At 36.7% G+C, this 27,067-nt stretch overlaps 2 protein-coding genes and 2 non-coding genes across 6 annotated transcripts; 1 reads left to right on the forward strand and 3 right to left on the reverse strand.

Moving 5' to 3' along the window:
- The first annotated feature begins 1,128 nt into the window (after window positions 1–1,128).
- Window positions 1,129–9,603, forward strand: LOC111797167 (PHD finger protein EHD3). 3 transcript variants are annotated; one of them, XM_023680101.2, is made up of 8 exons: window positions 1,129–1,265; window positions 1,629–1,990; window positions 5,319–5,537; window positions 5,643–5,975; window positions 6,476–6,565; window positions 6,746–6,790; window positions 8,195–9,121; window positions 9,230–9,603. In XM_023680101.2, the coding sequence occupies exons 2-7, from the start codon at window positions 1,745–1,747 to the stop codon at window positions 9,095–9,097; spliced, it is 1,836 nt and encodes a 611-aa protein (XP_023535869.2). In that variant the 5' UTR covers window positions 1,129–1,265; window positions 1,629–1,744; the 3' UTR covers window positions 9,098–9,121; window positions 9,230–9,603. The 3 variants fall into 3 exon arrangements, with proteins under 3 accessions (XP_023535869.2, XP_023535870.2, XP_023535868.2); XM_023680102.2 differs by having other exon boundaries at window positions 9,276–9,603; XM_023680100.2 differs by having other exon boundaries at window positions 8,195–9,603.
- Window positions 9,604–11,819: 2,216 nt separating this feature from the next.
- Window positions 11,820–11,904, reverse strand: LOC111797775 (small nucleolar RNA Z159/U59). Its single transcript, XR_002815601.1, has one exon. It is a non-coding gene; the product is annotated as a small nucleolar RNA Z159/U59 (small nucleolar RNA).
- A 234-nt stretch (window positions 11,905–12,138) lies between these two features.
- On the reverse strand, window positions 12,139–12,224 carry LOC111797776 (small nucleolar RNA Z159/U59). Its single transcript, XR_002815602.1, has one exon. It is a non-coding gene; the product is annotated as a small nucleolar RNA Z159/U59 (small nucleolar RNA).
- A 1,686-nt stretch (window positions 12,225–13,910) lies between these two features.
- On the reverse strand, window positions 13,911–21,858 carry LOC111797626 (protein POLLEN DEFECTIVE IN GUIDANCE 1). Its single transcript, XM_087125054.1, has 11 exons — window positions 20,877–21,858; window positions 18,940–19,091; window positions 18,476–18,579; window positions 17,687–17,775; window positions 16,873–16,946; window positions 16,250–16,400; window positions 15,999–16,166; window positions 15,694–15,791; window positions 15,497–15,619; window positions 15,314–15,382; window positions 13,911–14,485 (listed from the first exon to the last, which is right to left on the reverse strand). The coding sequence occupies exons 1-11, from the start codon at window positions 21,556–21,558 to the stop codon at window positions 14,279–14,281; spliced, it is 1,917 nt and encodes a 638-aa protein (XP_086981180.1). The 5' UTR covers window positions 21,559–21,858; the 3' UTR covers window positions 13,911–14,278.
- Between the last annotated feature and the right edge of the window lie 5,209 nt (window positions 21,859–27,067).

Raw genomic sequence — 27,067 nt, forward strand, 5'->3', positions numbered from 1 at the left:
TCATTCCAATTTCTCCGATTCCACCATTTATGCTCTTCAAATACAATATCTCGACTTCTAACTGTCTTATAGAGTCGATACAGTTTGGATTCCTCACTAACTCCCAAAAAAAAAATACAGATTACACTTCATTCATCCAATTTAGTTCGAGAGTTATAGGCCGTATGCACATGAACCCCGCAACCAAAAACTTTGAAATATCCCACGGGTCTTTTTCCGCTCCAAGCTTCCCGACTCTAGTGTCTTATTATGTACCGTTAATGCTAGACTTCTATTGAGAATATGAACTACGGAGTCGGCAGCTCTGGACCAAAAGTCCCTTTATGAAAATTGTAAAAAAAAAAAAAAAAAGTTAAAAAATATCTTACGATCAGTTTTTTTTAGAGAATTTATTAATAATTTATTTCAAAAATACGGTCGAAAAAATACCCTTTAATTTTAGAAGTATTTAAAAAATACCCATAAATTTTAAAAAAATTAATTTTAAACTTTTTAAAATTACCAAACTACCCTTAAATTTTTTAGAAAAAATTAAAAAATAATCTCGCCGTCCCTATCATGTTTTAAAAAATATTTTTTTAAAAAAATACAAAAGTAATATTAAAAAGTTTGAAGATAGATGTCAATAGACACAAGCTAAAAAGCGCGGCTTGATGAGCCTGCGTAGTATTGGGTCGTTGGTCAGGTAAAGGCTAACCAAGCCAATGATGCTTAGCTGATGTTTTCGAATGATCAACCATATTGGGGTTGAGACACAGCCCGGACTTCCACGGGGGACAGCAGTGGGGAATCTTCCTCGTGTCAGCGGGATAGAGTAGCTACCGTTGTTTGGTGTCCCAAGTTTGTATCGAGTTAGTCGTTAGTTTTAAAATTTAAAAGGTATTTTTAAACGTAAAATATTTTAAAATTTTTAATATATATATATATATTTTTTAAAGTCGAACCATATTTGTGAAATATTATTAAAATTTAAAGATATTTTAGAATTAGTATTTTTGTTATTTAATAGTTTTATTATTTATTTTTGAAGTGAACATGAATGGTAAGTAAACCGCACATCCAAACCGCGTAACCGGTCCGGTTTGAAAATAAACCGCTTCGTCGGCACAAAACGGCTGCCAGTGTCAGATTTTTTTTGAAAAAAGGGGACCAAGATAGAACCGCTGGTTTAACCAAAAGAGACTTCATCTACTGCTCTCCCGCCTCTTGGATTCGGAGTTTCCCTGTCAGCTGCATCTTCTTTTCGCCACATTTCCTTTGCTCAAGTATGATTCTCTCTCTCTCTCTCTCTCTTGTTAATCTTTATTCTGTTCATTCTTTTTCAAATTCATTTCTTGTTTTCTGTCTGTTTGGTTTGCTGAGAAATTCGTGCTGAGAAACGAAGAACAATGTAGTGTTTTCGAGTTTTGTAGTTTCGTTGTTCAGAATTTTGTTTCGGAGTCACTTGATTAGTTTGATTTAGCTGCTTATTTGTTGAATATGTCGAACTTGAGGTTTTTCCTAGACGGGAAGTTGCAGAGAGAATTATAGTGCTAGTGGTGTGAATATTTTTGGTTTTGTGTTCTTCTTGTGAAATGGAATTGATTTCTTCTAGTGAACTAAGTGTGCTTTTCGGTTCTTATCATTAGTTTTCGAAGCTTGGGAGTGTGGATTCCACGGGAATTTCAGAATCTGGTAACACATGCGACCATCGGAACCCTAATTCTATCCGGAATTTAGGGTTTTTTTTTTTCGTGCCGGGCAGATGATTATTGAAAATAGGAAAAGCAATGGGGATTTCACGGGACGTGCTTTGGAGGTCAAGTTCGTGAAGAGCGAGGCAGGGGAAAATGGAATCGGGATGGGGATTTTGAATGTTGTAACTGAAGGGGTTCCAGGAACTAGCGATGGTTTTCGAACTTACAAGAGGCGGAAGCAGACTAAGTTGACTTGTGGGAGCGAATGCAAAGGAAATGGCAAGACTCATGTAGAAGCTAGTGGTCAATTTGTGGTCCGTATTTCTCTCCCTCTTTCAATCTATTACAAATTCAATTAATTATGTGCGCCTGTTCCATTTTACTTCAATTAATTAGTGGTCAATTTTTGTTGGATTTGAACTTAGGCCACGTACTTGTATTAGAGACTGTAAGTTTTATGAGATGTAATATATACAAATCGTGTTAAATTCATAAAAGGATCAAGGAAAAGTCGGAACGTGAAATTTTGGATTCTACACAGAATTTAACCTTTGAACACTGTATAAAACTTAAGAACATCTACTTTAAGTTGCTTTAAGTGCATATGTTCTTAAGGTAAAATAATGGTGGTTAGGAAAAGCTGTCGATCTGTTTTCGAATTTGACATTATCATACTGCCCCATACTAGGTGAAAAACTTGTAGGTGAACTGACTTTTTTTGTCGGATGGTAGGCGACTTTGGAATGTAGAGTTGCTGCAACCAGATTTAGTGTGATGAAACCCTTAAAGATTCATGATATTCTTTTGCTTTAGGAATTTGGAAGAATTAATGCTTTTTATTGTTTTTTGGGGTAAAAGAAATGGTTAAGTTGTTATCTAATTTTCAAGTAATTATATTTGCAAACTATGGAGGCCTTAACCTTCTGTTTTTGTAGGTCTTGGGTGGTCCTTATTTCAAATTTTCCTTGTTATGATTTTTTAAAAATAAATAATCCCTCAGTTTAGCGATAAAATGCAGCTGTGTTGTGTTATCCGTTGATTATTTGATAGTAATTGCAATTTACAAAGTGATTGTGGAACGATGTTCTTCATGGAAATGTGTACTGGAGAACTGTCTCGAAATTGTTGATGGGATTTATTTGGCTGGCAGTCATCAAAGAGAAAACGTATTATAGGATTGTGCAACTTTGGTCCTCTTGGGTATTAATTGTATAATTGGAAACCAGTTGGGGTTTTTCTTTGGAGAGAAACTCTCCGGTATTGAGTTTACTTGAGACAGGATCAAGTTGTTTGGCATTAGACTAGGCATGTCAAGATCATTGTGGTTTCCTTTTCTTTAGAATTTTTATGTTGGTGAAATTTTTGCAGAAGTTTCTCTTTGCAGATATCTTAACGAAGTGAAAAGTTCATATTTATGATGCTTAACTCATCTTTTTTCTTTTGTAATATTTTAAGGAATAACTTCTCATAGTTTTTCTTTCAACTTATGTGAATGTATTTTATCACCTGGTATTCTTGAGATGACTTACATTTCTTTCTTGTTTGTCTGAAAAGCTAAGGGTCTATTTAGTATCTTATCAAGATGCAATATTTTATTTTCAGATTCAGAATCATTGAGTCATATGAACTATGTGAACTTTTGTTCGGTGGGTTTACTTCTGAAAGTAATATATGGATTCTATGACTTAGAAAGTAGAAATTTTGAAAACAATATTCTCATATTTTTAGCGCTGTCAGATTCGAAATCTGCTACTCAAAATAATGTAAACATGGAATACAACTCCATCTGTCATTAAATCCCTTATTTACAATGCCTTTCTTGTCCTCGTGGCTAAGTTTCAAGTCTAGTATCTGTATAAATCCCTCATTTTCAAATTTATGCTTTTTGGTCCCTAACCAAATGCACCCTAATCTAGGAATAAAGTTCAATCTTTTTGCTTGCTTGATGGTGTTTGGGAACGATATTGCATTTATTGCACTCTAAGGAGAAATCTTGCAAGGGTTCTTCCAACTACCACAGTGTTCTTTGTGACAATGTTGTTAAGGGACGCATTGTCTTCCATTATTTGGAGCCTAGTTGATAAGATAAGGAAATCAACTACAAGGAGAGTAAGATTCGGATTACCTTGTTGATCTAATATCTCAAGGCAAGAACATTGTTTGAGATTCGAACCACTCCACAAGCAAGATCGATCATGTCTAGCTTGAATGATTCTTGTTGATCAAATATCTCAAACACTTGTTTGAGATTCGAATCACTCCACAAGCAAGATTGATCATGTCGAGCTTGAATGATTCTACATGCAACCTAAACTACATAGAATTGCAAAGAAACTTAGCCATTGGCTAAAGAAAAGCACAAATGCTTCTTTTACTATATTTTCCAAGTCTACTTACAAATACAACATACATGGCTTTATATAGCCTCAAAATGAAACTATTAAAGGTATACCAAAAGTTGTAACATTCATACTTAATGACCATAATTAGCCATTATGTAAATGTAACCTAAAGTAAATAAAGAAGTCTTAAAATACAATAACTCTAAATTATTCTAAATTGTAACCCACCCAAAATTTACAACAATCAAACTTCATTCTTTTTCAATGTAGCATGAATTGGAACATCTTTTAATAATTTTGACAATCTTTTCTTCACATCTTCATTGAAGTATATTGTATGATTGATGTCTCTTGGTTCATATCACTAGTTCTTTTAAAGCTTGGGTAATTATTGGCTGAATGCCTAGCGCTATAAGGCCAAATTATTCAAATCTTGCTGTAATTAGAAATTTGTTTAGGGTGGAATAGGAACAATTTTTAGATAGGAGCTCAAACATGCTGACCATGAAACAAAAAGACAAAAATGAACATGCTATATGAAATGACATTAATTGATTGGCACATTATTTTAGAAATGAAGATTATGTCAAACCAAAGGACATAAAAATAGAGTATTTTATTTATTTATGTATCTCTAAGAAGATTTAAACATGATTATCTATTCCTTTACCTTTGACAGGGATTTCTCTTATTGAGGTTATCTGGTATTCTTATTGCACCTGATTCCTAAACGCTTCACTGTTATTATTATTATTACTCTTTTCTCTCTCTCTTATGCCCAGCGTGTCATTATCTTCAAAAGCATTAAAGTTTTCTTTGGTTTGTATTGAGGTTTTGTGCCCACTTTGTTATGTTATGGGAAGACTTTGCACGCCCCTATACTGACTTTAGAGACCTCAAGAACATCATTGTTTAGTTTCCACTTGGAGGTTTGAACTAAAGACGTTGATGACTTTCCCCAACCATCTCAAATCCTTACTAACGGGGCTTCTCCTTGGGGGCCAGTGGGCAGTTTAGTACACATTCTTTGGGTGATCACAAGTTCAAAGACAAAAAGGAAGTTATATGCTTTTGCGATGTTTTCTTATTTTATGGGAAGTTTGGTTGAAGATAAACGGAACAGTTTTCATTCAAATATTGTAATCGTACAAATCAAACGAAGAACCGTGTAATTTACATAGATTTATCTAATGCAACGGACCAAAAAATAAAGTTCTCTATATCCTTGAAAGTTTAGGTGCTTTGGTATATGGTGCGTTGGTTTTTTTTCTCTTCTCAGTCTACTTCCATTTGTTTTCAGACTGTTGAAGAAACTTTACATTTGCTAAGAGGCAGTAACTCCTGTGATCATGTCCATCCTCCAATGGTCAATTTAGATGAGTCCCCTGATGACCTCTGGAGATCGGTTTTTTTAAAGCAGATGTGCCACTTATCATGTGTCAATGGGGACAATGTACCGATGTGTGTCAATGATGGCCTTGCTACTAATTCAGGCGCCAATGACCCCTCAAGATTTAGGGTTAGCTCCAAATATGTTTTTCATGTAGATCTTATTCTGGAATCTTTTCTTGTTTTGGTTCAGTTTTTAAATCACTCTCATTCACCTCCTGCAATATTTGCGCAGAAATTTGATGCTCAAGATGCAAACAGCAATAATGACCTTGCACGTACTGGATCAGTGTCTAGTACAGTTCAGATGGCATCTCATAGAGAGAATGGTGTTGTATCAAATGGATCATTAGAAAACCCAGACAGATGTAGTGTTAATGAGAGTTGCTGGCGAGCTTTCTTGAGTATTATAGATTCTCAGAAGTTTATCTCATTGTGTAAGCTTCTATCTGAAAATTTCAGAGGAATCAAGGCTGATAATGTTTTTGACTTTAGTCTTGTAAACTCAAGGATCAAAGAAGGAGCTTATGAAAATTCACCCACGCTCTTCCTCTCTGACGTACAACAGGCAATATTTGATTATCTTGTTTCACTTTTTATTCTTACCTTTATTTTACATTTTTGCTGAATTTCTTGCGAGACTTTTTATTTATCACAAGTGCTTAGAAAATGAGCTAAATATTTATTTCTGGAGAAAAGAGAACCAACTTAATGTTTCTTTTCCAATTTTTCATGTTTAATGCTTGCTTTCTTTGTATTTCTGACAGTCCCTATGTTCTATTTCAGCAGGCATTCTTTTACACACCTTTTTTCACATTATATTTTCATCGTTCATATTGAAAAATAGCTTTTATGAAATTGTTTATTTCCTTTTTGCACTTTTGTTTCTACATTAGATATCATTTGGATTGTCGCTTCAAATATGCTATTCCCCATTTTCTGATTTCTAAACTCGGGGAAGTTTGGATACTATTTGTTGGTGTTGAAATTGTACTTTCAACCACAGCTATACTCCATTACTTTGTCTTGATTTTCCATTACATAACAATTATGTTTGATTTTCTTCAGATATGGAGAAAATTTCAAGCCATCGGTACAGAATTGGTATCATCGGCAGAAAGCCTCTCAGACTTCTCCAGAACTACTTATCGAGAAAAGGTGAAAACAAGTATCTTCAGCAATTGATATGATGCTATAAGAATTATAGACTATATATTTTAATCATATCTATCCTATTTTCTTTTAAAATGCTATCTGGTTTAATCTGCAATCTATTGTGGTTACCACTGGTGTTTGACCCTTCTATCTTTGATTTTCTTGCAATTTTCAACCATGTAGGTAGGAGTTTCAGGACGCAATGTATTTGAAGATGGAAAACATGAGGTAAAAGAGCTTGTATTATGCTGCATTTTGTATTATTTTATTGAAAAATTGTACAAAAATTTAATAACTATATTGCTTTAGACAAATATATGGGAAAAGGAAGATTGAAGCACTAAGACACCACGTTGTTCAGGTGTTGTTTAACTAGACTGGATTTAACTTTCATTTAGTTGTAGAACTTTGTCTATTCAAATTAAGTTCTTTTGTAATTGTAGGCTAAGTTTTAGACTATTTGTACCCTAAGTGAATTACCCTTAGCTCGGTTCATCCTTAATAATCACAACATCATGTACCACTGTCTTCAACTGTTCCACTATCACCTCATATGGGTCTTGGTATCTTGGCATCATAGGTCTACCTTTTGAATTATCAACCTCATCTATTTGGTGTTTCGTGCATGTAGGACTCTTTCACGTCCATCTGTGTTAATTAAGGTTATTTTTTATAAGAAGCATCCTATTGATGTGCAACAAGTCATCTCCAAATGCCTAAAATATTGGGATAATGGTATTTGTTTTTGTTTTTCTTTTTTATAAGAAACAGAGACCGTATATTGTAGGTAAGAAGATACAATAGAGGGGAGATGAGGAGTCCCCCTGAGACCAAAGGGCTACAAAAAGGAGGCCCAAGTGGCATGTTATTTGTTTGATATAAAAATTAAGACTTTCTTTGGAAGGCTACATGAAAGGGAGCTCAAAAATATATTTTAAGAATTATATACTTGAATTTGTTTTAGTTCTTTAAAAATGGTATATCTCACATGTCGCCTATGTCATGCTTGAGATACAGATATTCAGATTGATATTTATGGGAATAATATACTGCATTTTCCCGTTGGCTTCCTTTCTCTTGTATGGTTCTCTCCCACTCTATTGGTTCTGTAGAGTTAAAAGGTTCTGGTTTTTGCATCTTGTATTTCTCCTTTTTTATATTTTATATTAAGGTCTCTCCTAAGAGTCTTGTCCCCACTCTTCAGTATGTTATCACTTAACATCAGAGGGTAAACTAGAATTCCCACTTAGAACATGAAAATTTCTTCATCCCGGAGAGGTATTTCTTACCAGCAGTTTTGAAATATGAAGGTAAAAAGCAACTACATTTGTCTTATCATAGTTCAATGATTAAGGCACCAATTGCCATTCTAAAGATCAATGGTTCGACCCCCCACCTTGCAAGTTGTACTAAAAATATTGTATGTATATTATGATTGGATATCAACGTGTAACAATTATGAATGCACCTTGTCCTCACATTGTGGGTCTTAAGTTCATTCATTTGTTTAAAGGGTTTGTAACATCATCAAAGCTAATTTACTAATTGCCTCCTCTTGAATTCATCTGTATAGATTTGGATTTTAAAATGATTTGTTATTTTTACTGACATGCAAATTTCTTGTCCATTTAGTCCTCTACTTGGGAATCACCCTCTCATGCTAAAGCAGAGCATATGGATGGTTATGGTGCGTATAAAGTTTGTGCCTGCAGAAGTTGTGGAGAGAAAGCAGAAGGGATTAATTGTCTGGTTTGTGATTCATGCGAGGAAATTTACCATATATCCTGCATTAAACCTCCCGTCAAAGAGATTCCCCTTAAGAGTTGGTACTGTGCGAGTTGCACTGGAAGTGGATTTAGTTTGCGTCATGACAACTGTGTAGTGTGTGAGAGGTTGAATACGCCCACAATGCTAGCCAATGGAGTTGGTGAAATTCTGGAAACAAGTGAACACAATCATTTTCATGGGGACGACAATCCGAATTATTGTACGGATGATGGATTTGAACAACTAAAGGACAGCCAAGATTTAGGCCCTTGCAAAATTTGTGGAAATGGAGTAGAAGGCGGTGATAAATATAGAATGTGTAGCCACCTATTCTGCCCTCATCAATTTTATCACACCAGGTGCTTGACTAAAAACCAGTTAAAATCTTACGATACATGCTGGTATTGCCCTTCTTGTCTTTGCAGAGCATGCCTCATAAATCAAGACGACGACAAGATTGTTTTATGCGATGGTTGTGATCACGGATACCACATTTATTGTATGAGACCCCCACTTGCTGCAATTCCAAAAGGACAATGGTTTTGTAGCAAATGTGAAGCTGGAATCCAGGCAATTCGCAGGGTGAAAATGGCCTATGAGAATTTTGAAAACAAGCGAAGTAAGAGAGGTAAAGATACATTTGGAAAGTCGGGCAAGAAACGGATCAATGGAGGTGATGAAGAATCGGATACAGGCAGGGGAGGAATGGATATGCTTCTTACAGCAGCCAAGACTCTAAATTACGAGGAGGGTCTGACTAACCTTTGATATAAATAGCTGATTCGAAGAAAGGTCTGGAGCACGAAAAATTCCATGAGACTGATTACACATTTTAATTCTTGTAGAATTTTGTTTTAATATGTTCATGGACGTAATATTCATTAGTTTTTGGACATTTAGGTATGCTGACTTTTTGGGAAATTGTAACTTGGAATGATATCTGTAGGCTGTGTAAAAGAAACTTGGCACATCTTCAAATGAGGAGTCTGAGAAACCAGGATGCTGTTTGATAAAAGGAGATCCAGGTGAGAATCAACTTGTATTGTTTTTTACTCATTTTGTACCATGAAGTATATAATCTCCAGGGATTGTGACAATGCTGATGTTTTGGTTCTGTTGTAAAATCCATTTAACACAATGGCAATCAAAGGACACGAAGCCTTTTTGTATGCATTTTTAGGCATTCTTTATTACTATAATTGGCATTTGATATCTTACATGAATATTTATTCTACCATTTTTTGTAATGTATGTTATATTTTTGGGATTTTGTATCTATCTACGTTGAAGTCTGTTTATTCAACATATTTTATGCTTCCATATGATAATCATGTACAGCTAACTGAGCTTCTCATTTTGTTTGGTATCTATGGAATATTGTTTATATGGAATTAGCTTAAGGTCTTCTTCAAGTTATGGCATTAGTTAGATCACCATATGTAACTGTGCTTCCTTTTGGCCTCTCCAGTAGTGTCTTTCATGGTCTTCTTTTAGTTATGGGTTAAATATTCAAAAGAAGATGCTAGTGAAGTTGGAATTTTTAGTAGTATCTGAATGCGATGAAATTTAAGTTTCTGAACTTCTGGTAACTCATAAATCTGAAGGCCCATCTCTCCATTAGCTTAGTTTCGTAGCTCAGCTACGAGGGAGTAGGAATATACCAATGTCCACAGGTGAGTAGCTATTGGGAAGCCTTCTCTTTCCTCGCCCCTACTTCATATTTCAATCCTTAGGACATGGATGAAGAATATAATCTTAGTCATTGACATCATTTAGCTATCTAACAGAAATCTCTCTCTATTTTCTTCTCATTTTATGTTTAAATGAGGATTTCTTGCCCGAGGTCCTACAAGTTAAATGAACATTTGTAGATGAACATTGCCATAAATGGGCAGATATGCTTCAATTGGTTCTGTCGTCATGGGTGGAAACAGAGATATGGTCCACTCCTGGGTAGAAAGATCTGAAATGGTGTTCCCATGAAGATGTTTTAAACTAACAAATGTGGTCCACGATGAAGGTTGAATCAGTAGATGCAAATTTGAGACAATTTGGTTCATCAAGTACTCACAATTAGGGAGTAAATTCAAGTGGGGAATAAGACATGTTTAGGATCTCAAAGTTATGTATCTCATGAAATGGCAGCAGGCTCCTTATACTGGCCTTGTTCCTTGTGCAATCAAGTATAAAATATATTACATGAGATGGCATTTGGATTGCAATACTGGGCGCAATTAGATTATAAGAGATGACCTTACAAGTTATTTTCAAGATATCTAATACTTGATTGATATACACATCACAATCATGACAAAACTATAATTGATGATCGTATTGGAAGCCACCTTTCATTACATATCAAAATTTCATCTCTCGTCTGCCAAATCCTTTGTTACAACAAATCATCCTTATGACCACTCACCGATCTGGCGAGGAGTCTTTGAGGAAGGACACAATGAAGCAACCTTTGAACAAATTCAAGATGAGTGGCAAGTCCAGTTGGTCGCAGGTTAATAGTGTGACTTCATTAAGCCTTGTCATCCCTGGCTCAGCTCTCGCATGTCCAGGGTCCAATTAGATCAACCAGCAACCAGTTTACAGAACAAGGATAAAAGAACCCCGCTGAAACTTGAGTAAAAAGGGTATTCAACTCCACGAATTAGCTGGTTGGAAGGGATTGTGCAATCTGTTTTTCCCTTTGATATATTCTCTATGGACTCACCGTCACACAAGAACAACTTGATTATGAATTCACTTTGTTCATAGGTCGCTTTACCAGTTTTTGGAACCTAAATACAAAGTCACATCACCTAATGCACCCCCTCCTAGGAGCCGAAGGATTAGTGCTAAGAAAATACATTGTCCACATCTCTCGGGCATAACCAAAGATCATATTACAACACAGGTCAAAGGCCCTGACATTGTCCCAAAAGCTTAATCAAACATTCTCATACTCAATTCCCTTTTCAGTCTAGCTTGTGATTTGCTCATCGTTTGAAAATATAGCATTACTAAAGTAATTCAAACCAACCACATCCCACTGCCCCAAGGCATTGAAGATGCTAAGCACATTTTGGGTCAATCTTTTGATGTTCCATTAGTTGATTATTCATAGCTATGAATGAAAACAAATTCGTCAATGCAGAGGCATTCCATATATCCTTCCAATGTCCTAACGTATCTCAACATCGATAATGGATGTGACCCGTGTGTATCACTAACGAGTCCAAGACTTTCTATTATCAAATTACTAAAGGCATAAAAGGGAAGTCATGTATCAAGCCAAACAACTGTTCTCGACTCAATTCTTTATTCCCAAAATTTCCTAAAAAATATGAGCCTTGAAAGTAAAAACCCATTATGGTTTTGGAAATGCTGGACATAATCCTATTGAAAATGTAAGTGGCCAGCGTTGTAAGCAAGATACCCAAGAAGATTATGAAAAATAGAGACAAAAACATTCTTCAAGAGTGTGCATGAAATTAATCTTAACCCTTCAGTTCAGGTCTCCAATGTTTTTCAGCATTGATTGCCTCAGGAGAACGAAAGTTTCAATTATGGTCATCATTAGGGCCAAGAACATTTAACATATCCACCAATCATGCAAAACTAAAGAACAAAAACGAGATCGTAAATTTCCTAGGAACATGAAAACTCGATGAACTAAGAAAGAAAATCTGTATCGAAAACTCAGTTAAAAATGAGATGGAAAGAGAAAACCATAGCCCTAGTAGTCAAGACCAAAAACCAAAGCAACCAAAACTTTTCAAAATCAAGAAGTAACAAAAACAAAAGGCACTGTAGTTATAGCCTCTTCAGTTCAGGTCTCCAAATCGTTTCCGCATGGAAAATCTCGGAAGAACGAAAGTTAATTTTGATGATCATCCTTAGAGGCGACCTAACAACAGTTCGAGACATACAAAACCAAAAAAAAACGAATCATATTCGAAAAATACAAATTCGAAACCCCAAATTTGAGCAGAAAACTGAAGAACAATGAGAAATCAATGACCACAGAAACCAAATTCTTGGATTCAAATAAACGAAAAGATAAACCTAAAACATCCACCAATCAAATTGTACCACGAACTATAAACATGGAGGTGGAAGACGGTACCAAAGTAGCAGAAGCTTCAGATCCGATTTTTCTTTCGCTTTGAATGAATACAAGCGGCAATTTCAGGGAAATTTATAGAGGCAAAGCAGTGAAAACGGTGGAGCCGCAAAAACCCTAGCAGCCGAGTTGGGGTTTATTGCAAGGCCCATCATTTACTGGCGGACTCTAAATGGGCTTCGTTTTCGCAATTGGCCCAAATAGTTGTTGGACCTTTGAATTTGGGCCAGAAAGTTTTGTGAAAAATGTGGTGAGTAATTGGGAAATTGGAGTGTTAGCTAAAAATGGATGCAAAAATAAATAAATATAATAAAAACTGTTGTTGACAATTTTTTTTTTCTTTCTTTTGCTACTGCATACCGTCAAGGAGTCGATCGTCGAAAAGTTCATCGAGAAGACCACATTCAACCGAGTTCATGAAAGCAGAGTCTAAAACTAATTTTTACTTCAAGAGAACAAGAAGACACGGTTAAATACTACTTACTTAATATTTTTATATTCATTCATGCTACTTTTAGTTTAAAATTGCTAGTTGAGTTGGGTGCAATCTTTCCGACTTGCTCCTTTGAAACTAAGGTCGAAAAGATTGAGAAAAAAATCAGTCATTCACGACCACTGATGAATGATTCCTTGAAAAGTTAAGGATTAGTAATCCTTTTTAGAAATCGAATGGATTCGGTCTTTATACATACACGAGGGAGATAATAAAAAAAGGAAGGAAGATGATGAGTTCTTTCTTTTATCACTTAGCTTAGGAGCTGCGAGATGAAAGTCTCATGCAAAGTTTTGTGCTACTTTTAGTTTAAAAATGATAGTTGAGTTTTTAGTTTAAAAATGATAGTTGAGTTGGGTGGCTGAAGCGATAAAGAGTATGAATCGTGGAGCTGTATAGGTTCATAGATGTAATGCCCCAAGCAATAACAAACAATATTTGCTAGAGGTAGGCTTAAATCACACTGAGCACTGACAGTGAGCTCAAAGAGGACAATATATACTGCTAGTAGTGGACTTGAACCGTTACAATAGATAAGTCTGCTAGTAGTGGACTTGAACCGTTACAATAGATAAGTCTGCTAGTAGTGGACTTGAACCGTTACAATAGATAAGTCTGTATAGTTTAGTATCTAAATAGATGTAATTCTCTTTATTTGGTTCATGTTAATCTTTCCTCGCATTTTATTTAGTTCATTACAATTTAACCTTATAAAAAAAAAAAAAAAAATCTATTGACAATCTTTTGGCATCACAATTTTATTTTATTTTTCGCATTCCTAAAGAAAATTTAGTGACAAAATATAAAATTGAAAATTTAAAGACTCGTAATAGCTCTAAAACTTTGAACTTCAAGCAAAAGTTCGTACGACTCTCCAAATGCATCGGAATAAACATTATAATAGAAAACATTCAATCATCAAAATTTAAAAAATGATAGAATTTCTCCTAAAAAATACTTATTGGGGAAATATATTGCAAAATATTTTCTAATATTATTATTTTTATTCAGTAATACAATTTCTTGTGTGGACCATATTAGAGTGTGATTGCCAACTCCATAAGCCACAACCTCTTCCCCTATAAGATGGTAGTAAATTGCAATTGATGCAAAAGTTCATTTTTCTTTTTCCCTTTATATTCACAATTTTAATTTTGAAACCGAAAAATATAACAATACTGCAAAAAACCTGTGGCAAAAACGCTTTCAAGGTTGCTGCTTCGACGCATAGCATGAGCAAGGTGAGTTGTCCTCTACACATTGTGCATGTCATGGCGACCACTTGAAGTAGCAATGTCACTCGATTATAATATGTGCAAGTTAATATAGATCCTTCTTCAGATTAGTCAGCATGGAGATGGTGCTTCCTCTTTCGGCATCGGTCGATATACCAAGTTGCATACTTCTGCAGACTTACGTCAACCAAAAGCTTGAGGCTTATGAGCATCACATAGGTCACACCGAAGAGGAGCGGAACCGAAAGAAACCTCCATGGGAGAGGATTGTAAGGAAAAAGGGCAGCATATACCGGCGTCAGCACACGAATGACCTATATCGAATGCACAACAACACTTTATGCATCCAACTTTTTTAACTGAACTTCCAAATATATCATACTCCACAAGTATAGGTCCATTTCAAGCTATTCAAGTGGAATTGGATAAATCTTCCTGAATCTTTAGTTCATACATGATAGCAATACTTGATGAATAAAGAAATTTAAACTCAAGCTAGCAAAACTGATCATAATCCGTGGACAATTCAAGGGTTCTGTTGCATAAATGTTTTAAACCTAAAGACTTAATGATCGTATCACGAGGCAAGACAATCCAAGAAGCATATGTCCTACATAAGCTATCAAGATTTATCAAGTTTCTGGTCGGGATCATGGAACTCTCGCTTGAGAAGTAAGTAAGCTGGTCCTTGTTTGGTCATAAGGATAATTGTTCTTATTAGGTCAGGGGCAGCCGGTCCGGGGGTTACTCGCGATTGGTAATGGCATAACCAGAAGAGGGGTAGGGAAAAGTTGGTAATGGCATAACCAGAAGAGGGGTAGGGGAAAGTTGGTAATGGCATAACCAGAAGAGGGGCAGGGGAAAGTTGGTAATGGCATAACCAAAAGAGGGGTAGGGGAAAGAAGGTTACACGCTGGTTAGCGCAGCGCATCTGTTTCGAGTACAGAGGCGACGAGGGGTGCTAACCCGGCCACCCAACCCAGCAGGTCAGGGGTGGGCCGGATGAGCTCATACTTGGGGGTTTCTTACGCTATATTTTTATAGTAAAAAAAATTCTTTTACTATTGCAACTTTTCAATCATGAATTAAGTTATTTTTCCATTCAAAGAAAGATATCTAAATTATAGAAAAAGCATCCATACCACACATGCTGGCGCAACCGGAATAAATGTCAAATTTTTCTTTGCATCTTCACTTTGCATATTTAGAGCCTAAGGATGGATGTAAGAACAATTAAAAAAATAAAAAAAGGTTAGATTATGCATATATGAGATCAAATTGGCGGATTTATTAACGAATAAAGGTAAAAAAAATGAGAAAGTAACCTGTTTGCAAAGGTCTTCAAGAAACTCTGCATATGCAATAGGCTTTATGCCGTTGAATTTAGCTAAGAATGAGTGTTTTATGATATCAATGAGCATTTCACAGATGAAAACCATTAGGGCGTTCTGCAGCCACCAAACAAAAATAATTGGAAAAGTAATTAAACAAATCAATTAAAGATGGTCATGAGAGAACTTACATAGAGAAAATTCCAGAACCAGGGACCCTCCGCCTCCAAAATGTTTTGAGCCAAAACAAACAAGAGAAATGCCAAAATGTGGAATCTTTCAATTGAATCTATCACAATCAATAACAGGAACTTATTTCAATTGAATCCATCACAATCAATAACAGGAATCTTCATTAGAGCAGCTTAGGATGCAAATGTTATGCTTCTATTGTATTTCTATTACTTACGGAACTTATTTGATACGATATTGTCGAAGCTTTTCATTTGCTTTAGGACTCCTAATTGTGATTATGCAACAAAAGAAGCTGACATACCAAAATAAACCAAGCTGTGGATATTGTCCTTGCTGTAACGCTTAAACACATTGCTTTTAATCTCTGCAAAGTTATTAGACACCAGCAAAGCGAGCAAGGCGTTGTTATGTGCCACAATGCAGGTTGATAGGGTAATTGCCTGAGCTAATAGGATAAAAGAATGAATAAGTATGAATAGTCAAGGAGCCAAAGGAGAATCACAATATCTAAAACTATATGAGAAAGATTATAGAATTCAAAGAGAAGGATATTTGAGGCAGCCACAGCCAAAATTTGATCAGAAATGAATCTTCCAATCCAGAAGCCCACATTTTCAGATGGACAATTTGCTAGTCCATCTGCAGAATTAAATAAAGTTTGCAGCACGTCTCCACCAAAACTTTGAAATAGTTTGTCAAATATCTGAAACAGGGAACAAAGATTACAAATATTAATATTCTTAAACAATAAGACGAACAGGAACACAATACTATAAGAAATTCTCCCAGAGATGCAAAATAACAAACTGTTTGACAAATATAGATTAAATTGCAAAATAATTAAACCTTTTTGCAAAAACATTAAACTTAAACTAAAAGCATACTTCTTCGATGGTGTACAAACTATAAGAAACTCTTTTGCACCTATAACCTCCTGATTTTGTATGATTGGAAGGCTCTTATGTGGTTCTCTCTACCCCCGTCCCTCAGACTGTTCTTTGTCTATTGAGAAATATATTTGTTTCCCCTAAAAAATTTGGATTTGTCTCCAAATATCGAGAAGAACATAATCAAAACAATTCCATAAATTAAAGATCAATGCATTTGAAAATCTATCAAATTGATAAAGCACTAGATTAAAAGTATGATTATTCTACACCTGATTCTCAACTAACCTCCAATACATTGTAAACGACATATAGTTTAATTGTTCCTTGACCACGGATCATGTGATAAATTAAGCTGATATCTGAAAAGGTTTTACAATATAAAATAAAAATTAGCAACTTAAAAATGTATAAATTATAATGTGTACAGATAAGACTTCTTCAAAGTTGAACAGAATTATACTCAAATTCTTGCAAAGAAAACCATGTGGGACACAACCATCACAGGCCAAAAATGAAAATTGAAGTGATTGTCATTGAAGGCTGATGCAAAAATAGTTTTAAGAAAAAACAGACAATGGGCACTTAAACACCTTAGAAGGGAAAGAAAAATCTAAAAATTTCTACACAGCAACATACAAAAAAAGGTAAGAAGTTTCAGAGGAAATTCTCTGTCACTTGGTCTCAGCAGAAACAAAGAGGTAAGGATGAAGTTGAAAGAGTGTTGGCAACAAAAAGTTACATCCATATTTTGAGAAGGATCAAATACATTTCTCTTTTGATATTCAAAATTGAAATAAACTAAAAGGAGGGATTAGCATACATACATGTAGTAAAACTTTATAAACACAACTCAATTCATAAGATTTGAAAGCACTAAAGCGCATTAAACATATTCAAATCTAAAAGCATATTTAAATCAATTGACTCTACTCTGTATGTCTGAACTTGTTCCATGTTTTGTGTCCCAATCACTAACATACTAATTATTTTTTTTAAATGGCATATATTAAAAGTTTGTGCACTGAGTCTACGTTTACACTTCCTCAGGTACTCAGTCCACAAGTCTAAGAAAACTGGAATCTGAAGACATATCCCATACCTGTCAATTCTAAGAGAGAAACTCCGCATGCCATTATTAAAAAACAGCCTAAATCAGACAACTCTGCTGAAGAAGGTCTTTCGAACTTCCTGTCATGAAAGTGACTGTCAATTTTTAAATATCATTAATTACCTCATGTTAAAATTATGTTAAAATAAATTACAGAGGCAGCGAACTAATCAAAGTATCTTGTTCAGGAACATGATGCATGTACAGGCGAGAGATATCAAGCAAATACTCCACATTAGTCACTAATTATAGGCTTCAAGCATCTGCAATAATATTTCTAGAACAGATCAAACAAGCAATAAAGAACAAAAGATACCTCTGTCAGACAACAAAATGCAATCAACATGTAAGTTGGTTTTGGAGGAAATGGCATAAATGTTTCTCTAATCTACGTTTATTTATGTTTGGAAACTTATAAAGATCTGTGTAGCATGAATTGTTTACTCTCTCACTACCAAGTGTAGCTTTCTAGGACTACAGCAGCCAAAATATCAAATCATAATAACATGCTGATATTGAACACAACGATATAGGAGCTCCTTCATCCTGTTATCTAATTATAAAAGAAGAATCTCACTTTTGAGCAAGCATCAGTTTAGCCATCCAAATATCATATAATAAATTTGAAAATATCATACAATAAATTTGAAAATATCTACTAGTATATAGTTGCACTTAAAGGCTAGATTCCTGAATGACTTGGCACTTCAAAGGCACATGCATAATCTGCAGTTTCATATCAACTTCATCAAGAAAAGGATGTTGAAGCTGATAACTAACCTTGTAATGAAAAGCCTCCAAAGAGTTATCAAAATCCGTGTTGGCATAACGGTTAACAGTGAAAGAAATGAATCAAGGCAGACAAAGAAGCCGACGTCTATGAGCTGCAACAAATTCAAATTTAGGAGTTAATGTTGTGAAAATAATTGTCAAAACTAAAAGCTCTTGTTCTCAACAACCCCCTGCCCCAGAGCCCTAAAGAAATGGATGGAGGCATATTTTTTATCATTATTTTTTAAATAGGAGTAAGCTTAAATCTATCTATCAATAGAGTATATACCAAGTCAAGGTTACAAAACAATGCACAAAACACTTAAAACTACACTTGTGACAGACATAATTGTCAAATAATTGGATTGATCAAAATGATAAAGAAGCCAAGTCTCAATAGAACTAAGACTACGCTCATGTACTAAAAAGTTAGCAGCTTTCTAATTGGTTATTGTAAGGAGAGCCAAGGTTACCAATTCACATCTCCAGGGTAAGCGGAAGATAGAATCATAAACTCTTTCTCGTTCTTTCTCATTGCCAAAAGTGGTAGTGATCCGCAATGAATTTCCACTAAACATTTCCTCCATGTAGCATTTAAATGGTGACTTATCTGCAGAAAACATATCTGAAGAAAAAAAATCAGTCATACGAAGAAAACAGAACAGATGAAATAAATTGAGCCACATAGGAACCAGAACAGCACGACTTCTCACTAGATTCTGCTTGCATCTAACTTAACCCCATTTACTTAATGTGAACAAGAATAAGAGAAACTAAGACGAAAATCAATCATCATAATAACAAATTGTGGAATGACAATAAAATTTCTTGTATTGAATTTATCAAAATTCTGGCCAAATTTCGCTTTTAATCCCCAAGTTTTTCCACTAAGTTTTAAAATCATAGAATTTAAACCCCACGTGTTTAAAATAGGTCTGAATGGTCCCAGTTCCTATCATTCCTGTTCGATATAGTAATAAAAAACTAACTAGACATTTTTATAATATTAATGTGGCATTAGAAAAATAATTTAAGATTTTTATTGCTTATATGGCAAAAAATTATATATCAACTAAGTTAGCATAGCTCAATTAAAGGCATTATATCTTTAACCAAAAGATCAGAGATTCAAATTTTAATCTCCACATGTTAAACTAGAAAAAAAAATGAACACCAAAGCTTTAAACAAAAAACAAATTCTTAATTAAACAAAACGTTAAATACAATATGAACAAAGTTGAACACAAAATCAAAAAGTTCCTTTGCCTCCCTCTTTTTTATTTCATTTATTTACTTATTTTATCATAAAGCAACTAAAAAAACTCTTCTCCTACTGAAGGATTGGAAAGGATGACCACAATCACAGAGATTATAAAAGGGTAATCTCAACAGTTACCTTCATGTGCATTTCAAGAAAACTCTAAGAGAGGAAAAAGCAAAGTGAAATTTTGTTAAAAGTGAGTTTTTCTTTTTCCAGAAAAAGTACCAATCATTATAGGAGCATAGCCACATCACCACAATGGACTATTCCCACACATTTTATAAATATTATCTCAGAGCAAAAGAACACTCCCATGTAATCTCATCTGCATCAACAAGGGATGAGCAAATGATAAAACCAACTCATTTTTCTTTCTAAATGAGTTCGCCTAGAAATGTCAGATGAAGTGCTACAAAAGCTTATCTTCCCACCTCCATTTTCACAAGAACTACATAATTGTCCCCTCCACATTGTTTCCTAGGACAAATAACTTCGTGAAACATACTCCTTTTAGTGAAAGTTTTTTGATCCCAATAGGTTCCAATTCTCCACTTTTCTTTGCCTATAGACTTCTAGGTTCAATGGGGGCTTGTACCAAATCCAAAAACATATCATCCAAACAAGTAACCATTACTAGGATAAAGCAAACTGCACAAAATCTCAACCTTCCTTTTTTCTCATCTCCTTTACGAAGAACTTCCGTTCGTATCCAATTTACCGCGACGCCTTCTGAACATGCTATACAACTCTTATTTCCTTGTTTAACTGGCATGCTCATTTTAAACAACTTACATAAGAATTGGAAGAGATACGTTCCTTCTTCCAGGAAATTATATCATACCAGAAAGAATTGGAATAACTGAATTTCCAATTTGCAATAATTGAATACTATTTTGATAAACTCTGGCCTAAAGGGTTAGCCATAGACTCAGAATTATGTTCTAAAACAATTTTTTGGTTCTCCAAAAGCATAAAAACAGAAGCAGAGTAATTTTCTGCAGTGCTTGATTGATTTAGTTTAATGCAAACGTGAGATAGTCCTCAGCCATGCAGACTAAACATTTCCAGTCAAATCTTTTCCTAAATCGAAAGCAAAAAATGGTAAGAGAATTCAAGAAAAACCATAATTAACAAGGAAAGTTCACTTACAATTAGGATCCTCAGCCATGAGCCGCTTCCAGTCCAAGGACCCTGAAGTCTCCAATCTTGGCAACGCATTTCTATTTGGCTCAATTTTTTGCTTCAATCCAGAGTTTGCTTCCACGCAAGTTTCCACGTTCTTATCATCGCCAAACCTTGATGATACATCATCTCCATTCACAGTTCTTTGCCTCAACTCACTGAAATTATACCGATCATTGCGCACATTTTGACAGTCCGCCTCTGTTCCCTGCGCCAATATCGATATGCTTCCTCGCCTCTCCTCGGGAACAGGCAACTCCTCATAAACCACAGTCTCAGTAGAACAGCCACGGTAACTCAATTGCAGTTCCAATCGATTTGTACAAATATCGTCTCCATCCACGGAAAGTCGCCCAAAGTCTTCAGGCTTGTCGACAACATAATTAGAGATCATGCATTTTTCAGCAATCGGATCCTCCGGAATATAGCAATCCGTAGGTGCCGTCGTCGCCTTATTCTTCTTTGAGCCACGATGCCGCTTCTTTTTCCGATTCGGCTTCTCAATCGAATTCAGCGTTACGGATTCTTCAACGCCATTTGAAATTGGATCAGAGTTTGAGCCAAAAATTAAGGATCTGTCTTCTTCATAAGAACCACTTCCGCGAAGCACATCGAAAGACAACTTTCTACCGCCGGATCTCAAGTCCATGACTGACCAAAAAAAATCGAAAATCAAGATGTAATTCTAGATTAATGTCAATGCATTCCAGAGAGAATGAGCGATTATTTCGATCTTGGAAATGGATTGTGGATTGGAAATCTAGAAATTTGAATCCAGAACAGGGACGAACTTCCTTCCGGATTCAAGAATCGTCAATGAAGAGCTAAAGAGATGAATTTCAGGCAATGGAGAACGATGGAGAATGATGAACAACATTCCCCACCCGAATCGATGATGAAAAATTACAAGAAAAATAGGAAGCTGAAGCAAGAGAATCCGTACTCGAGTCTGTAGTTTTGCATTATATATAATTATATAATAAATAAAAGGTTAAAAAAAATCAATCTATATTTAAAAAGAAGAACAAAAAAACGCAACTAACTTTTGATTTTCTAATTAAAAAAAACTAATTAATTATCTGAAAATTAAATTTAATGCCTAAAACTATCTAAATTAATCCATTTATAAACCTCCTATTAAAAAAAAACTAAATAAATAAAATGAAATGTGGAAAGGTGATAAGCCAGTCCGCCAATCGACTTGGGGCATGGACCGATGCGGATTGAGACGGCGGCCAAAGCCCAGGCCTTTATTATGCTTGTGGAGACGTCGTCGTCCCGATCGTAGCTGGCAGCACGCGTCTTTTGGCGTGCTTTGACATCTACGTGCTCCTGACATCGGCCTGTGGGCTCCCCATTCGACCCGTCTTGAAACACGGACCAAGGAGTCTGACATGTGTGGGAGCTAACGAGCGAGTAAACCCGTAAGGCGCAAGGAAGCTGACTGGTGGGATCCCTTTATGGGTTGCACCACCGACCGACCTTGATCTTTTGAGAAGGGTTCGAGTGTGAGCATGTCTGTCGAGACCCGAAAGATGGTGAACTATGCCTGAGCGGGACGAAGCCAAAGGAAACTCTGGTATATTTAAATTAATAAATAATATTTTACGATGTGTTTATTATTGATATTATATTCACGTGATATTTTGTTTTTTGTAGCTCGAATTTTTTATAATATAATAAAAATGTTGATTCGCATTTTATATCAATGTGAAAAGCATAGATATATGAAATGCTAATTCACAAACCTCGTGCCCATGTCGTGTTATTTACAGATACCGTACCGGATAGCAGGTGTATGTAGCAACCTCCAACATGAGGGCTGGGGCGCAATACTAGCACACCTGTGCCGCCTGGTACTGTCCTTGAAAAACTCATTTCAAAGGAAGTCGCCCGAGACACTCGTCTCGGCATGCTCGCCTACAATATGATACACGTATATGCCACAGGGTAGCTCACTTAGGTCATAGGGCCCAGAGGTGGTGGAGAGCGACTTGAACCAAATAGGGAGAAACCTCCGAAACAACTAATGTTTACTTGAGAATACCGTCGAGATAGATGAAGAGAAGGGTCGATCGGAAGCGTCGACCACGAAAATTCTAGAATGGAGCACGCGTTCTTTTCAAGTTGAGGTTAGATCAACCCTGATTTCAAGGCAACAGGAACATTGGTGCGAAAATACTATGGACTAGCAATTGCTCCTATGGATGCAGACTAGCCCTTTTGTTCACGTTAGTAACTTGAAGCGTTATTATCCCGACTAGGAAGACACTAGGCACAAGAAGGTGGTACGACCTCATGTGACGAAGAAGAACTCCACCACGAAGAAAGTATGAGAGACTTTAACAAAGAAGACGCGAAGAGTTGACGAATCGAGAAGTGATTTTCAACAGTTTTTGGTATATTGGAAGAGACTTCTCAATACCGAGATCAACTGGAAGAGACTTGAAGTCAACTTCATCCTACATCGCTGAGTTCGTGAAGAATCGGTTGACAGGGATGTCAACCAATTGAATGGAGGAGGATGTCACGGTCATGTTTGTTCAAGGCGTATTGTTTGTGGCCTCGTGTCGGATGTCCTGGTCATACTTGTCGAGGACGTGTTGCCCATGGTTGTATGCCCTTTTCAAACCCATTTTACTTGCTTCCATATGTAATTAGGTTTTCACTATTCTTGTCGTGTAAATACAGGCATGTATGACAATTCACCAAAATCATGTCTACACCCACTAAGTCTAAAATGTCCAGAAATGTACTTTAAGGAATGTGACTGGTCGTCAATTCTTCATACCTAAGTTATATACTATAAAAAAAACATGGGTCGTTGCTTATTGCTTTTAGCCTACAATATTGCTTTCTTACAAATTATTTTCAACTCATTTTCTCACTCACGTTTTCTAAAACACTTTCTCTCAAACGTGACTGAGACTCGATCTTACGTACCTAAATTGTTTGTGATTTACAATATCCATAGCAAACTTGTTAGCCAGGTTAGAATAAGTGTCGCAGAATCGTTATGTTGTCACAAGAGTGTGATAATGATATTAAGGTCCATGAAGGGAGACTTCGTGGCTATACACAGCTAACATTAGAAAATGAAATAATCGGCAATCTCGAGTAACTGGCCAAGCCGCTGAAGCAATTAAAGTAGTGATAAATCTCATTAGTAAAATGGGTTGTGAAATCCCACATCGATTGGGAGGGAGAACGAAACACTTTATAAGGGTGGGGAAACCTCTCCCTAGGGTTTTAAAACCTCGAGGAAAATCCCAAAAAGAACAATATTTACTAGCAGTGGACTTGAACTGTTACAAAAGGTATTAGAGCCAGACACACAGGGCGATGTGTCAGCAAGGAGGCTGAGCCCCAAAGAGGGGTAGACATGAGGCAGTGTAAGCAAGGACGCCGGGCCCCAAAGGGGGTGGATGGGAGTCCCACATTGATTAGAGAAATGAACGAGTGCCAGTGAGAACGATGGGCCCCGAAGGGAGGTGGATTGTGAGATCCCACATTGGTTGGGGAGGAGAACGAAACACCCCAAGTGTGTAGAATCCTCTCTCCAACAGATATGTTGTAAAAACCTTGAGGGTAAGTCGGGAAGGAAAAGCCCAAATAGAACAATATCTGCTAGCAGTGACTTAGACTGTTACATGGGTCCTATGAATCGTTCATCCATTTCCAATTTCCAATAAGAACCCAAAAAGAGATTAATGAAACGTCTGGTTTGAAATGATAACAAAATGTGCATTAGTGGTTAGAACGAGCTCGAGTACACTGATACATATCATATACCATCTCATTACTTCAATTCCGACATGAAACAGATCCAAAGACATAAAATGAGACTTTTAAGGAACAGTTTTTGTATGATATTCCTCTGTTATTGTTCAGTTTTGGTCGGATCATGATCCACCCCCATCATCTTTACAAGAGGCTTCTCTAATTAGACCAATCAAAATTAATAATCTAAACCCATATCACATGTTCTTGTAATTATATAATCAATCCGCCGTGAAACACTGAAACCACAGCATTCCGGCCGCCGTAAACCGCCACCTCGCCGCCTCGTCCCTCCCACGTGTATCGTTTCATGGTGGGTACGTGAGAGAAATTAATGATATCGTATTTTGATCGTGTATGAAGAGAACGACCGTATTGTAATGGTCTCATTGAATAATTTTTCAACAAACTTGAAGTATCAATCGCCCTATGCCACTTGAAACCTAAACGGTTTGATCCTTCGTGGGCAGATTTTTATGAACTTCCATAGCTATAGACGAGGAAGATGCGACAGAACTCGTCCCTTTTGATGGCGTTGAGGACGGAGATGCTCCCAATACGCTCTCGACACTCCCGCTGCCTCCTCCGACAAAACGGAGGTGAGAGAGAGGACACCAGTCAAGAACCGAACGAATCTAAGCTTGAAAGAAAGTAAACGATGGATGGAGGTGGTGGATTTGGACGGTACTTTGATTTTGCATCAAATGATTATGAAAAGCAAGCTACCACGTTACGACGGCCCCATTGAATAATTTGTCAAGAAAACCGTAAGCATCAACCTTCCCATGCTACCCGAGACCTAAACATTTCCGTCCTTTATAGTCAAAATCCCATCAACATTCACAGCTTTAGAAGAAGAGGAAGGATCAATAGAGTTCGACCCTTTCGAGGGCGCCGAGGACGAAGATGGCAACTTCTTAGGCAATGTCTGCTCCCAATACGCTCTTGACATTCTCACTACCGAGAAAACGGAGGTGAGAGCGAGAACAACCGTCAAGAACAAAACGAACCAAAGCTCGAAAGAATGTAACATGATGGATGAAGGTGGTGGATTTGGACTAATGATTACGAAAAGCAAGCTATCACGTTGCAACGGCTTCATTGAATAATTTGTCAAGCAAACAGGAAGTATCAACCTCCCGATGCAACCCGAGACCTAAACGTTTCCGTCCTTCATAGTCAGATTCCCATCACTATTCACAACTTTAGAAGACGAAGAAGGATCAACAGAGTTCGACCCTTTTGACGGGGCCGAGGACGGAGATGGCAACTTCTTAGGCAACATCTGTTCCCAATACGCTCTCGGCACTCTCGTGGCCTCCGACGAAACGGAGACGAGAGCAACAACGACGGTGAAGAACAAAAGGAATCTAAGGTTGAAAGAAAGAAACATGATGGAGATGGTGGATTTAGTGATGAAATGTGAGGGTTTTGAGAGGGCATGGAAGGAGACATGGTGAGTAATGTAAGGAAATTGCCAACTAGTTTTGTAGCTGAAAAGTTATGACAATGGCAGACAAAAGGGAAGCTGCTTATTCTTGCCTATCATGTCCCTCATGTTATGCCTTTCATTACCTAATACCACAAAAAAAGATGAAGCTTTTGTAAATATTATAAAATTGAAGCCCTTTTTTGAAAATTTTTACGTTAAGAATGATGGTCTGATACCATGTTAAGAATGGGAAGCTCGGTTATCATGTGAAGAATGAGAAACAGATGTGAGATTGAAAGTCCGAGAAATATAGGTGGGATCAGTGGATTTGGTGGCGGTCCCACATTGATTGGAGAAAGGAATGAGTGCGAGCGAGGATGCTGGCCCTGAAGGGAGGTGGATTGTGATGTCCCACATTGGTTGGGGAGAAGAACAAAACACCTTTTATAACGGTGTGGAAACCTTCCCCTAGTAGACGCGTTTTAAAGCCTTGAGGGGAAGCTCGAAAGAGAAAGGCCAAAGAGGACAATATCTACTAGCTGTGGATCTAGGTCGTTACAAATGATTCAGAACTAGATACTGCACCGGACGATGTGTCAGACTTCTCACTCTTCCCCGAAGGGGGTAGACACGAGGCGGTGTGCCAGTAAGAACGCTGGACCCTGAAGGGGATAGATTGTGATGTCCCTATTGGGGAGGAGAACAAAACACCCTTTATAACAGTGTGGAAACCTTCCCCTAATAGACGCGTTTTAAAGCCTTGAGGACAATATTTGCAAGCTGTGGGTCTGGGCCGTTACAAATAGTATCAGAGCGAGCCAGACACTGAACTATGTGTCAGCCTTCTCGCTCTTCCTCGAAGGGGGTAGACGTGAGGCGGTGTGCAAAACACCCTTTTATAACGGTGTGGAAACCTTCTCCTAGTAGACGCGTTTTAAAGCCTTGA

The sequence above is a fragment of the Cucurbita pepo genome, chromosome 6 (assembly GCF_057944985.1).
Source record: "Cucurbita pepo subsp. pepo isolate OVF chromosome 6, ASM5794498v1, whole genome shotgun sequence".
NCBI lineage: Eukaryota > Viridiplantae > Streptophyta > Magnoliopsida > Cucurbitales > Cucurbitaceae > Cucurbita > Cucurbita pepo.

What these genes read in the sequence shown, in the direction of transcription:
- LOC111797167 (XM_023680100.2), top strand. Translation starts at nt 1,745, where the DNA reads ATGATTATTGAAAATAGGAAAAGCAATGGGGATTTCACGGGACGTGCT. An exon ending in GAACTACTTATCGAGAAAAG is followed by an intron (nt 6,566 to 6,745) that starts GTGAAAACAAGT and finishes TCAACCATGTAG; the next exon opens with GTAGGAGTTTCAGGACGCAA. An exon ending in TTGAAGATGGAAAACATGAG is followed by an intron (nt 6,791 to 8,194) that starts GTAAAAGAGCTT and finishes TTGTCCATTTAG; the next exon opens with TCCTCTACTTGGGAATCACC.
- LOC111797626 (XM_087125054.1), bottom strand. Translation starts at nt 21,558, where the DNA reads ATGGACTTGAGATCCGGCGGTAGAAAGTTGTCTTTCGATGTGCTTCGC. An exon ending in TGGAGGCTTTTCATTACAAG is followed by an intron (nt 17,776 to 18,475) that starts GTTAGTTATCAG and finishes CTTTCATGACAG; the next exon opens with GAAGTTCGAAAGACCTTCTT. An exon ending in TTTGGCTGTGGCTGCCTCAA is followed by an intron (nt 16,167 to 16,249) that starts ATATCCTTCTCT and finishes GACTATTCATAC; the next exon opens with TTATTCATTCTTTTATCCTA.